General features: G+C 34.0%; 2 protein-coding genes across 3 annotated transcripts; one reads left to right on the plus strand and one right to left on the minus strand.

The window, feature by feature from the left end:
• The first annotated feature begins 2091 nt into the window (after positions 1-2091).
• Positions 2092-7991, plus strand: LOC127431818 (tartrate-resistant acid phosphatase type 5-like). 2 transcript variants are annotated; one of them, XM_051682387.1, is made up of 6 exons: positions 2094-2261; positions 2508-2698; positions 5257-5384; positions 5466-5657; positions 6608-6755; positions 7259-7991. In XM_051682387.1, the coding sequence occupies exons 1-6, from the start codon at positions 2189-2191 to the stop codon at positions 7496-7498; spliced, it is 972 nt and encodes a 323-aa protein (XP_051538347.1). In that variant the 5' UTR covers positions 2094-2188; the 3' UTR covers positions 7499-7991. The 2 variants fall into 2 exon arrangements, with proteins under 2 accessions (XP_051538348.1, XP_051538347.1); XM_051682388.1 differs by lacking the exon at positions 5466-5657 and having other exon boundaries at positions 2092-2261.
• Positions 7992-8138: 147 nt separating this feature from the next.
• LOC127431821 (tissue factor-like) lies at positions 8139-13428 on the minus strand. The gene is made up of 6 exons (XM_051682400.1): positions 13178-13428; positions 12918-13026; positions 12082-12275; positions 11057-11241; positions 9383-9551; positions 8139-8888 (listed from the first exon to the last, which is right to left on the minus strand). The coding sequence occupies exons 1-6, from the start codon at positions 13254-13256 to the stop codon at positions 8743-8745; spliced, it is 882 nt and encodes a 293-aa protein (XP_051538360.1). The 5' UTR covers positions 13257-13428; the 3' UTR covers positions 8139-8742.
• Between the last annotated feature and the right edge of the window lie 402 nt (positions 13429-13830).

Raw genomic sequence — 13830 nt, forward strand, 5'->3', positions numbered from 1 at the left:
ATTGATGAGAAAGCCACTGGAATGCTTCCACTGTAAACTCTCTTTCTCAGCACAAGCCTTATAAACTTCATATCTGCTTGATAAGCCAGAGGTATAGAATTTCAAATGGTTATGTTACTAAAGATCAATGACATGAAGTTTTATTGCTATTTCTGTGGTTGACATTAACACACTGAAAAATAAAATGTTATTTTATAGAGGTGTGCTGTACAGTAGTTGAGTCATAACATGCATAACTTTTTTTATCAACAAAGATTTTAGGTTAAAATTTCATATGAATGTATAAGGGAAAGTGTATATTTTAGATAGAGTATCTGGTCCCCATTTCTTTTAAGTTTTTAACTTTTAATTACCTTGTGCCTTCACTAGTTCATTTTAAATTACCGTGTAGTGTGACAAATTACATTTTAAAAGTAAAAATGTTCAATGTAGTCCCTCAATTAACCCTTAAACGCATACCTCGGGTCTTTAGTGACCCGGGACCTCATTCCACCCTCTGTACCTCATCCATATTTTGGAGTTGTGCCCACACCTCTTTAGTGTTCCTCAGTCTTTCTCTTAAAAATAATCTTAAAGGTGCTGTAAGTGAGTTTTTCATGGAAAGGTATGCAAAAAATGTTCCTACTCCCTGAAAGATATTAATGAAATAAGTGTCGTGAGATATCTCACTAGTCTCTGTGACAGCATTAGACTTTGTAAACAGCAAACAATAATGTGTCCACTGTCTTTGACGCTTTTGACCTGCCAATCATTTTGCGCGTTCTCATAGTATAGTAGTTGCAGGGAATTACTGAAGCTTAATGCCATTTTTATGCCATGTTGCTTATTACAGTTGTCAGTTGAGGGCACTAATTTGCTGCTGTTGTTTTTATCAACCTTTTCTGCACGATGTCGTCTCAATAAAGCTAATTTGGTATCTTTAGGTGCAGGGTTTTTGGAAACAGGGGGCGTGGGTAATTCAACAGCTCAGCCTTGTGGTAGTAGAACAGCTAAAATCGCTTACAGCACCAAAAGCGTATGAGACCCTAAGTATATAAAAGTGTCAGGTTTTTTGTTTTTTTTTTACACTTCCATAAATTATTGATTTAAATTTGACATTGCTATTTGATGAAACAACATGGAAGTAAACTATAACAAGTACAACACATGAACAGTATTATATGACTATTGTCAGTTGGGTGTACTACTGAAATTATGTAAGTTGTGCATCTATTTAGACTCAGTAAGCACCTGAGAAGATACTTATATGTAGATTATGTGTATCTTGTGTGTTATGTGTAGCTCAATATGTGTTTGACAGCCAGTTGCATCTCATGACATTTCAGTGTGAAAGTAATGAATCCTGTTCTAGATTTGTCCTGATTTGTTGCATTATCTCTTTGCTATATGAAAAATAAAACATCATAATATATCAAAAGATATTTGATTATATTATTTTATAATTGTCTTGCAAATATTTGGAAAACTTGACACTATCTGGGCATTTTGTAGATCCATTTGTGATAGATATACTGTACGTCCCAGGACTCTAAAGACCCAAATATGTAACAGTGTTTTGTGAAATTTCCATGCATTTAAGGGTTAATATGAGGTCATTAGAGCTGCATGCATTGTAATTATAAAATGAGCAAAGTGCTGTTTTAAGAAAAGTATTAGATGGAGATTTTTACAAATTTTAATATGTACAATTATTATTCTTGTTGTTATTGTATTATTATTATGCAATTATATTATAAGCACTATATAGTTTCGCTGATGACTGATAATTACACACTAAATACATATGAAGTACATCCTACATATAACAATTATTATTAATAATAATAGTTTTTGTAATAATAACAATATGAAAATATATTTTCTATAAAAATATAGAAAAATAAATAATGATTATTTTTATATTAATCATTATTCATACTTATGCATTTATTTTTAAGCATTATTTTGTTGGTAGCTGATAATGACAATCGAATTTGTTTACTTTGTAAACTGTTGAACATTGTGCATGGCATCATGTGTGTTTTTCTTTCACTCTCAATACAGGAAGCTTGTCATTACCCTTTAAGGGCAGCAAAAATTGTCTTAGGCTGTTTGTGGTTTGTCAGTGTCTGTATGACTCTCGGACCCGGAACTTCACTTTAACACTTTGACTGTTTATAGGATCAGATCAACCATCTTAAGGCATGCTATGGCGTGGCTGACCCCCTTTCTTATCTTCTGTCTTCAGATACTCTACACGCCATGTCAAGCAAACGAACAAGGTAGAGTATTTCTATTATACTTTCTGTGTGCTTTCAAATGTCAACAAATGTATCACTATAAGTGGGCATATGATAACTAGTGCAGACAAACCGGTTCAGTGAGATTTTTTCATGTGATCAAGTGTGAACCGAGTTCAGTTTGAGTGAGTCTATTATGATATGATGTTAAATGTGCATATAGACAGTCATGTGGACCTAAGTAAATTAACAATATTCAGTCCATATCTGTGTGTTCTCTCTCTACAGCCTTTCTAAGGTTTGTTGGGATTGGAGACTGGGGTGGAATTCCGTTATACCCCTACTACACATCACATGAGTTAGACACGGCCAATGAACTGGGCAGAATTGCTGAGAGCTCAGGCCTGGACTTTGTCCTCAGCTTAGGAGATAATTTCTACTTCAGCGGTGTCAGGGACATATATGACACCCGCTTCAAGGTCTGATCAGCAGGTCTAAAGGAAAGTTCACCCAAAAATTTTAATTCTGTCATCATTTACTTACCTTCATGTCATTCCAAACCAAAATGAGAACTTGTGAAGAATGCTTGTTGTTTTTTCCATGCAATTACAAAGAATGGGGACTGGTTTTCGAGCTTAAAAAACATAGCAAAAGCACCATTTGACTTATGTTCTTACTGTGTGTATATATATATATATATAGAGAGAGAGAGAGAGAGAGAGAGAGAGAGAGAGAGAGAGAGAGAGAGAGAGAGAGAGTTTATACAGTAAGTCTTCTGAAATACTGTGCTAAGATGGCTTTGTTTGGGGAACAGAATGAAATTTTAGTAGTTATTCACTGAAAATCTCAACATCTGCCCTAGCTCTCTTTGACTGCTCCAGTCCCCATTCTTTGTAATTGCATGGGAGGAAACAACCAGTACATTCTTAAAGATTTCTCCTTTTGTGTTCCACAGAAGAAATAAAGTTATATGCATTTGCAATAACATGAGTGTGAGTAAATGATTAAAGAATTTTTAATTTTGGGTGAAGTATCCTTTTAATACCATTATTATTGTATGAACCGATCCACCCCCCACCGGAGGCTGATTTCTTAGTTTACACAGAGTATGTGTGAAATTTGCTCAGATCTGTTAAAGTTTCTGTTATGCAAAATGCAAGGTTTCCTCAGGCTGACATGTACAAAAATGCAGCATTATAGCTTCAAGGCCTTGCAACATGTCAGATGTTACTCTGGTGAGATGATGTAATTCAGATCTATCAGGATGAACAGCAGACAGTGGGACAGTGTCCAGGGTTCTCTAGCTCAGAGAACTGTCACAATCTTTACACTATCTCGACACATGAAATAGTGTACACAGCATAAAAAGATGAATAGGTCCCTCTTGTGGCTGAAGCACTGATCACCAGTCAAGCTTTAACCCTTATTTACCATAGTTTTTCAATAGTTTAACTGTCAAATTTGTAGTTCAGCCAGGACAACAGGTAAAACCATGGATGGCTCCTCATTATACCACAGTGAGATCAATGTAACTTTGACTCCTGTAAAACAAACATTGGTGTTTGACATGGAAAATAGTTTAACAAATGAGAAACAAAACTTAGAAACTGAAGCTGTCATAGTTGTTATAAAAATAAAGCCTTACATAAAAGTACTGTGATGATATCAGATGGTAATACTATGGTTCTTTGATATACAGTAGGCTCCAAAAGACTGAGATCACTAGTGAAAATGCTTCTATTTATCTACTTAAAAAAAAAAAAAAAAGAAGAAAAAATCAGTACAAAAATTGTACATAGGAGTTCACACGAACACATATCATAAATTTGCTCAAATTTGATTATCTTAAAGAATCTGAAAGATTTCTTCTTCATTTGACATCATAACTTTCCTTGTTTTACATTTTGAAAAATCTTAAAATGTTTATTACCTGTTTTAAATGAATATATATATATATATATATATATATATATATATATATATATATATATATATATATACACACACACAAAAATACAACATTTTCAATTTGATCTCAGACTTTTGGACCACACTGTATACCCTAGTACTGAATGCATGCACTTTGGTATTATGTACACATGGTTATCCAAGGTCCTTAAAAAGATTATTAAGGTACTTCCATGGTAAATTTCCAAAATACCATGGTAATATCATAGACTTCTTACCATAGAAAAGCTACTTTTCGTATTATCTAATCAATGCTTTACTCATCTGCCACAATAAAGTAATGTATTATAATTAGGCCTATATTTATTTTATATTCATAATTGTATTTACATAAATGTAATAATCTTTATTTGAGGGCCTTTTTTGGCAAATAATGATATATGCAATTAATTAATCGGCATATCATATGATTAATTAGTTTACATTTTTTACTCATTTTAAATATATATATATATATATATATATATATATATATATATATATATATATATATATATTATTATTATAAAATGTATTTTAAGTTCTGTTAAGTTGGTTTGCTGATAACTGATAATTACATACTAAATATATATGGATTTCACACTACATAATAACACTGTAGAGTGTATATATATATATAACAACAGTAATTATTATGAAATATATTTATAGTTATAATAAAATATAAAAAATATATTTATAATATACACACACAAAAAAGGTACCATTTAAATTATACCAGCCGTCACTGAGGTGATGCCCTCAAGAACACCTTTTTTGTACCTTTAGTTAAAATGTATATATATTGTTTTGAATACATAATTTTACCCTAAGGACCTTTTGTGTACCTTTGTACCTTAAACAGTAACTTTTTTTTTTCTGACTGTGTACCAATGTACTTTTTTGTTAACAGAGTCTCTACAGTTAGTAGTACTAGTAAAACCATGGTAATTTTTCATAAATGCAGTTATCATTTATAAATTATAACATAACATAAAAATGCCAATTAATAATAATTTGAATATTAAAATTAATATTGTATTTATAAATGTAAATATGTTCAAGTTATTAATGAAGCTCTATTCTTCAGTCTACTTATGAGAGTGTTTTCTCCCACCCTGCGCTCATCACTGTGCCATGGTACCTGGTGGCGGGAAATCACGATCACCGTGGAAACGTATCAGCCCAGATCGCCTACTCAAACCAATCTGAAAGATGGTAAGTGAGAGGTCAGCGGTTCTTCTCTTTCATACTGAAAAATGTATGCATAGCCATTAATGTTTTGTTAATGGTTGGCAGGAACTACCTCGACCTGTTCTATGAACTGAACTTCAAAGTTCCTCACAGTAACACTTCCCTTACGGTTCTGATGATTGACACGGTGGTTTTGTGCGGGAACACCTATGATGGACTTGATCCAGTAGGCCCGGAAGACTTTATTGCTACTAACCAACAGATGAAGTGGATAGAGGAGAAACTTCAAAACGCTAAGTGAGTTTAGAGTTACTATGGAACAGCAACAGCAGAGTTCCAGAAGTAAAAATCCTTGTCATTTTCTCCATAGAGATTTTTTTTATAGAGAGCTACTGTGAGCTTCAAGGTTGTTAATGATGGTATATGAATCTGTAGAAGCCATAAGTCAGTGAGTTTTCAACTTAATTTTTAAAATATTGTTTAATTTCCAATGTATTTATTTTTTGTGAAGAACTATACTACCCATAATCAGAGATGCTGCTGCTGCCATGGCAACAGTAATCGTAACAGAAGAGCTCATCTGTTAAAATTAAAATTAAAATCTGTTAAAATAAAAACATACGTCCTTCAACAGGATTTTTTTGGGCATGTTTTCAAAGGCCCCAACATGCCACACTCCTTCCACTCCTCCATCGTCTCTCATTCTCTCTTTCTCACTCCTTCAACAGCTTAGATCACCTTCACATTTTCCCAAACAAAAGATCTAGGACCTGAACAACACTCCTAGCATGCTGAAAATATGACCAACCCTTAAAGGGATAGTTCACCCAAAAAGGAACATTCTGTCATCATTTACTAACCCTCGTGTTGTTCCAAAACAGTATCACTTTACATCTCTTTTTTTCGTTCCACAGAAGAAAGTAAGTCATGTTAACACATATACAGTAATGTCTTATCGCATTATAATTGTATTTTAAAGTTGGTTTAAAATAAATAGACCCGGAACAGTCCTGTAAAAGGATACACGAGCGTTCGCCGCCTGAGAAGATTCAGTGTTTGGCGTACAAACTCTTGACAGCCAGATATGCCCCCACATGTTTAGGGGAAAACACAGTAAAAAATTCCACAGAGAATAAAAGTGCCCTGCACATGCAGATACTCACAGCTGTTTCCACAACAGAAGTGAAACATTAATATTCAACAAAGCTGTTTGTTCTAAAAGGTATCATTTGCTTATTACTCCTCAGGTCAGAATTTGTCAATGTGGCTGGTCACTATCCAGTCTGGTCCATTGGCCATCACGGTCCCACCAAGTGTCTAGTGAAGAAACTCAGACCCCTACTGAAGAAGTACAACGTCTCTTTATATCTATCTGGTCATGACCACAGTCTACAGGTTGGTATCTTGAGTATCACAGTCTTAGGTAACAGAAAATCAAGCAGTACCATACTTTATTGCTTTTTTTATACTATAAATGTGTACACGGTTGTGCTATATTGTAATTGCATAGCCATGACTATATTCACAAGATAGCATGGACTTGTGTGTCATATTGCTTGTGTAAAATGCTTACTACAAAATAAAATTAAAATAGGACATACGTGTACGTTTTCATTAAATTGTTATTTTAGTAAGCAATTTTTTTCAGTGGTATCCCTCTGCTACAAGATAAAGTCCCCGACATGTAAACTGCGGTTAAAGGGATACATTTCATCTTCATTTACTCACCCTCGTGTTGTTCAAAACCTGAATGACTCTGTAGGTGGCCACTATGGGCCCTGCGCAGTGATATATATACGACTGAAACATTGCATTGCTTCCAGGACTGGAACTATCCACTTTATAAAGTGAGTTAAAAACAAAAGAGCTGAAAGTTAACAGATTTTCTATTCCATCAGTTTATCAGAGAAGACGATGGAAGTTCGTACGTTGTCAGTGGAACTGGAGTTGTCGAGGAGACTTTCACTGACCATAAGAACAGCTTCCCATCATCTTGGCAACTGTTTTCCAATGCGGTCAATAAGACGACAGGAGCGTTTGTGTACTTTGAGGTCAATACAAGTAAAATGCTGATAAGTTACATTCAACCAGATGGGAAATGTGTTTACTGGACATCTGTTCCTAAACGCACGGTCTAACTCTTACATAATCCTAACATTCATAATTGTCTGCTCTTAAAGGGATAGTTTACCCAAAAATAAAATCTCGGTCATATTTTACACACCCTAATGTTGTTGCAAACACCTATGACTTTCTGAAACATCTGGTGTGAAACATTTCTTTTTGTGTTCTGCGGAAAAAAGAAAGTCAAAGTGGTTTGGCACAACATGGGAGTGAGTAAGTGATGACAGAATTGTCATTTTTTGGATTTAAAATCCCTCTACTAAATATAACAGTCACACTGACAAAGTTTCTTTTTACCTGTACATTAATTCCTAATTGTACTAAGTGCATTTTAGCTATAAATTATGTTTGTTTCATTATTTAAGAAAATAAAACATTCTAATTTAATCCAAATCATTTTTTATTTTATTTTCTGAACTTAATTGATTTATAAAAGCTTGATTTATCTTGTATTTTATTGATCATTTTTATGTCAAGCACTTTGAATTGCCATTGTGTATGAAATATGCTAAATAAATAAATTTGTCTTGATTTGATTAAACTGTTCAGTTGCATTCAATTGAGTTCTGCTAACGCCATTTCACTAATTGTGATGTTTGCGCATATGTTGCATAATATAAAATCTCATTTAAAGACAAACACCTGCATGCTAAATAGTCTGCGTGTGCATACTTTTTTTTATTTGTTTTAATAATAAAAATAATAAAAATCCAGATCAGTACCAACAAGCTTCACAGGTCCATAGTAAAACATTAGAAATATACAAATCAAAACCAAACAGCATATACAAACCACACTTTATTATTATTATTATTATTATTATTATTATTTTGTGATAGCTGGTTAGCTATGTGTACTTGGAATGTGCTACAGCTTAAATAAGCTGAGCCTTTCATGGATGCTCTTTAAAAACTAATGCAGTTTACCACTTTAATAGCTAAAAAAATAAATTAGTGCTCTCTCATATATATAAAATGTTTTGATTTTGATTCTCCCAAATGTGCACAAAACCATACAGTATTTCCACTAGTTAGCAACATCTAGGTAGATAGAATTAGTAAATTTAGCATACAAACTAAAGAACCCACCACCTATCAGAATGAAGGCTGTCTTGCTAAATTATGTCTAACATATCTACATTTTGAGGTTTCACAGAAACGCAAGTTTAGATTCCACTGTTTTACAATGGAATGTTGAATTAGGATACCATCCTCCCTTTATAAGGGTGAGTCGTACCAAAATGATCCGTCCGCTCTCCTCACAACCCATTCAGCGGTAATCCCTCTTTTCCTGTGTTTTGTGCTCTCTTTTTTCGTCTGCAGCATATCACGACGACGATAATGATTGCCGATATTGCCAGGATGATAATCAGGATTGCCCCGGCGATCACACCCATGCTGTACTCTGCAGAAACATTTTCAACTACATTATTAGAGTCATGCAAACATTTGATTCACTGTTGAGTTTAACAGAAACCACAGGGATTTTGTCATTTCTAATGGTCCCTAGACACTCGGATGATTAATTCACAAGCTTGTATCGTAATCAGCCCCATTGACACATTTCTTATCAGCTACAGTATGAATTGCCACACATCTGCTGTGAATCAGACCATTCACACGGTCTGTAATATCCTCTGATATGATACTATACCAGCAATTCAACACTTCATAAAGAGATACATTACTGCCACAATCAAGGTCATGGGAGTGAATCTATTTTGGAACAATGAATCACTCACTCCCTATAAGACAAATTCCCATTTGCTTCTCTTGGAATTTTTGCACTGAAAATCCCCGACAGGTTCGTTCCTGTAGGTTGTGGGTTTGATTTCCAGGGAAAACACATACTGATTAAATGTATACAAAGTGATTTTCATTGAAACTGTGAAACGTTACCTTCAAAGACAGACATGTTTTCTTCTGGTGAGCACTGGATGTGGCTGAGCTCCCCGAGTTGTTTGTCTTGTGTGCGGAAAGGAAGGTAGGCCTGAACGTTAAAACAGTAACTCACTCCTCGGTCCAAATCTGTCAGCTCGATGATGCTACTTTTACTGATCTCCTCTTTCTGAGGAGGCAAACACAACAAATACTATAGCATAAAATTGTATTTTACATCTTGCATTCTATTCTTATAGATGCTGCCCAAATAGCATACTACAGTCTGTTCCTAATGTAAAACCATGATAAAATTATGCGATCTTCAAGAAGCTTTCATAATTTCTCTTTTAACTTTTTTTTTTTAATATGAAAATGGTGGCGAATATCAAGTATATTGCTATACTTTTACTGTAATAAGCTATATGGCATTCAACTACTTTAAATACACTATTTTGCTAATTATAATTATTATACATGCCATCTTTATGACCTCATTTTAATTCATTTACAATTAACTAGTGAATGCAATAAGATGTTTAAAAAGAGTGAAAAATGTAAACGGAATGGTGACAGCACATAGTCTACTCAAAAATGTTGACGTTGACAAAAATAAGGTTCATTGACATTGTTAAAGGAATATTCCGGGTACAATACAAGTTAAGCTCAATCGACAACATTTGTGGCATAATGATGATTACCACAAACATTAATTTTGACTTTCCCCTCCTTTTATTTAAAAAAAAGCACAAATCTGGGTTCCAGTGAGGCACTTACAATGGAAGTGAATGGGGGCCAACCTGTAAACATTAAAATATTCACTGTTTCAAAAGTATAGCCAAAAGACATAAACAATATGCGTGTTAACATGATTTTAGTGTGATAAAATTGCTTACTAACCTTTTCTATTTAAAGTTATAGCCAATTTTACAACTTTGTTGCCATGACATTGTAATGTCAGCAAACCCTTAAACTCTAAAATGACTGTAAAAATGACCATTTAAATTTTACAGCTCAAATAATCTATGAGTTTTAACAGAAGAATAATTGTAAGTGCTTTTATTAAATTAAAAGCTTCACATTTCTGCATTTAAACCCTCCAAACATTGGCCCCATTCAGTTCCATTGTAAGTGCCTTACTGTAATCTCGACAAGTCGAAAGTATTTTTGTGGTAATCAACATTATGCCACAAATGCTGTCGATTGAGCTTAACTTGTATTGAACCTGAAATATTCATTTAAATACCAATTACCCAGTAACTGTCGTCACTATTTTATTTTACATTTTTTGGCAGAAATTGTGGTTGCCATGCCAATAATTAATTTTTGTCAAGGTATTTTCCATCCCACACTGCTAATTAAAAATGTGCGTAAAAGAATGCTTCTATAATTGTCTGGGGTTTTTTTTTTTGTTTTTTTATTAAGATGATCTCTCCCCTCAAAGTTAAAAGCAACATGTTATTTTCAGTACCTGAAAAAAAGCTGTGGGTTGCTCATGGCTAAAAGATAAATGTTTCATTTTTAAAACAGCTAATGAGTGCAGGGTGCCAAAATGATTAAACGCATTTAGTTCAAATGTGTACGGTATGGTACGACAGGAGAGGAAGCCAGACTCAGTAGTTTATGGCATAGTTAAGTCTGTTTACTGCTTATAAAATCATGAAAACAGAGATGGTACAATTTACAGACACTAACCTTCCCTGTGCTCTTTGCTTTTTTATAGATAACCTTATACTGCAGTTCATCCTTGAAAATATCCCGAATACTTAGTCTCTCCTTGTTTTCGTTAAAGAGAGACGTCTGGATGTCTGTTACGTGGAGCATCACCTTCCTTTTGTCGCTGCTGACGTCTATTTTAAACTCTGGTCTGCCGATGACAGCTGAGAGGGATACAAAGCAGGAAACCTTTACAATGGTTCACAATCTTCATGTTCCATAACAGATAAAAACCAGCTTAAGATGGTGGAAAGGTCTTAGCTGGTCTTCCAGCCTGGTCAGTTGGCTGGTTTAAAGGAATATTCCCAGTTCAATACAAGTTATGCTCAATTGACAGCATTTGTGGCATAATGTCGTTTACCACAGAAAGATAATTTTGATTTGTCCGTCCTTTTCTTGAAAAGCAAAAATTGAGGTTACAGTGAGGCACTTAGAATGAAAGTGAATGGGGCCAATTTTTTGAGCGTTTAAAGGCAGAAATGTGAAGCTTAGAATTTTATAAAAGCACTTACATTAATTCTTCTGGTAAAACTCATGTATTATTTGAGCTGTAAAGTTGTTTAAATTGTCATTTTTACAGTCGTTTTAGGGTTTGTTGACAATACATCAACAATGTAACTTCACACAGAAAAAGTTAGTGAGCGATTTTATCACACTAAAATCATATTAACACGCATTAATGTTTAATGATAAAATCATATTAACACTGTCTAATGTTTATGTCTTGTGACTATACTTTAGAAACAGTGAGTATTTTAATGTTTACAGATTGGCCCCATTCACTTCTATTGTAAGTGCCTCAATGGAACCCATATTTTTCAATCAATATTATACCACAAATGCTGTCGATTAAGCTTAACTTGCTTTGAACTCGGAATATTCCTTTAAGAGGGGTTTTTGGGCTGGGACCAGCTGAAACCAGCTAAGACCAGCAAACTAACTTAGGCTTTTTATTTATTAAATAGAGTAAAATAGGATAAAAGTTGGTTTGGAATGATACTAACTGTCATAGTAGGGGGAGAATCTCTCAGATGTGGTGTGAGGGAACTCAATTATATCAGAAGAGACGCCACGCATGGGTTCAGACAGGATATCAGCGTTGAAACTGGCCTTAAAGTTTTTAAACTCTGCAGTCAGGTCACATTCAGTTTCCATGGTCCTGATACAGTGAGGGCTCCGTTCTCTGTTCTGACCAATTCTACAATCATTTTACACAGACAATTAGATCTTCAAGAAAACATTTTGTAACAAAAGTATATTACATTATGTGAAAACCAGCAGCAGGTTGGTGCTTGTTGTAATAAGTCATGGGTGTGGATCTGTGCAAGTGTTGTCAAATCTAGGCTACACCATGTGAGATTTTAATACTGAGTATGCATACTAGATTGTGAAAACACATATCGTTATATTGTTTATAATTTCACAGTTTACACACACACAAAAGTGTCACTTTTATCAGTTTATTACCATGCTCAGATTACACAGTGAGCAGTCTTTTAAAGAAAATCAATAAATGATGACATTAATGGGTCAGAATCAGTGTGATCTAAGTGTCATTAAGAGATCATTGTCATCTTACAAGAAACCTGTACATTTTAAAATGTCTACTTACTGTTGTGACTACGTAGGCCTACATTTATATTACTTTTTTACTTGTATATTAAACATGGGATAATTGTAAATGGTTTTAAAGATACTAGTTTTAATGTTTTACATTAAATCTGAAGGGGTGAATTTGCTCATTTTTCATACGCTTTTAAAATTATTAATAACTATGAACTCCATAATAAACAACCTGATCACTCATTGTACAATAATAACACAAAAATGCTCAACTTACTCAGAAAATTCGACAGTGTATGAATAATTCCTTGGTTTTGGGCTCCATGTTAAAATGGTCTTAAAATTAAAAGAGGACCAGGCGACATTCTGTGCTTTAGGAAATGTGTCTGTAAAAGAGCAATTGAAATGCATTAAAATTCAACAACAGGTACTAAAATACATTAGGCTATCTGAAAGAATCTAAAGTTATAATGAATAACAAAATTAACGAAGTGAATCAGGCACTTTAAGTCATTATGGCGCAGGTATGAGACTCACCTGAGACACAAGCCTTCATGAAGAAAACAAGCAGGACGAATAGAAGCATGTGAAGTCTCATTTGCCCGTAATTTACCATGTTGTCTCGAGGGGAAAACTAATCCAAATACAGCCAAAAGACGAAGTTAATACTTCTATAAATAGGAAGGACGAAAATGCGATCAAAATATCATCGGAAGTGATTTATATGGTCCTCCCGTCAAATAGGAGAGCCAGCGAAATTCCAGCTGTAGCTCCTGCAAGTCAGTCAGGATATGATAATTAGCCCCGCTATCTATGTAAGTGGGCGTGTCCAATTTATGCGGATGACCATTTAGGGCTTTCCGCTGAAGCCCAGCGGCTCTGTTGATTCAGTTATGTGATTACGGGAAAGACCAAAGAGCTTTAATATTTAAAGAATGCAGCTATAACAGGACAGTAATCCGTATCCAGTGGGTTAACGATTTTAAGATTACATTTATTAGTCTATTAATTGGCAAACTTTTTTCTAAATTGTATCTCAGGCAGATATTTACCTCACTAAATAAATAAATAGCCTAATTGTTTTCTTGAAAATTAATCGTTGCTGTTACTTAGATAAAAGTTGTTCCTTTTACATTACAATTTAATTTACTCATATTATTTAAATTATTTATATATATATACAGTATGTG

This window comes from Myxocyprinus asiaticus, chromosome 41, assembly GCF_019703515.2.
Source record: "Myxocyprinus asiaticus isolate MX2 ecotype Aquarium Trade chromosome 41, UBuf_Myxa_2, whole genome shotgun sequence".
Taxonomy (NCBI): domain Eukaryota; kingdom Metazoa; phylum Chordata; class Actinopteri; order Cypriniformes; family Catostomidae; genus Myxocyprinus; species Myxocyprinus asiaticus.

Coding starts and splice junctions, on each gene's coding strand:
- LOC127431818 (XM_051682387.1), top strand. CDS start 2,189: ATGGCGTGGCTGACCCCCTTTCTTATCTTCTGTCTTCAGATACTCTAC. Junction 2,699..5,256: donor TATATGACACCCGCTTCAAG/GTCTGATCAGCA, acceptor TCTATTCTTCAG/TCTACTTATGAGAGTGTTTT. Junction 5,658..6,607: donor GAGAAACTTCAAAACGCTAA/GTGAGTTTAGAG, acceptor ATTACTCCTCAG/GTCAGAATTTGTCAATGTGG.
- LOC127431821 (XM_051682400.1), bottom strand. CDS start 13,256: ATGGTAAATTACGGGCAAATGAGACTTCACATGCTTCTATTCGTCCTG. Junction 9,552..11,056: donor AAGCAAAGAGCACAGGGAAG/GTTAGTGTCTGT, acceptor TTGCCTCCTCAG/AAAGAGGAGATCAGTAAAAG. Junction 8,889..9,382: donor AAACATGTCTGTCTTTGAAG/GTAACGTTTCAC, acceptor ATGTTTCTGCAG/AGTACAGCATGGGTGTGATC.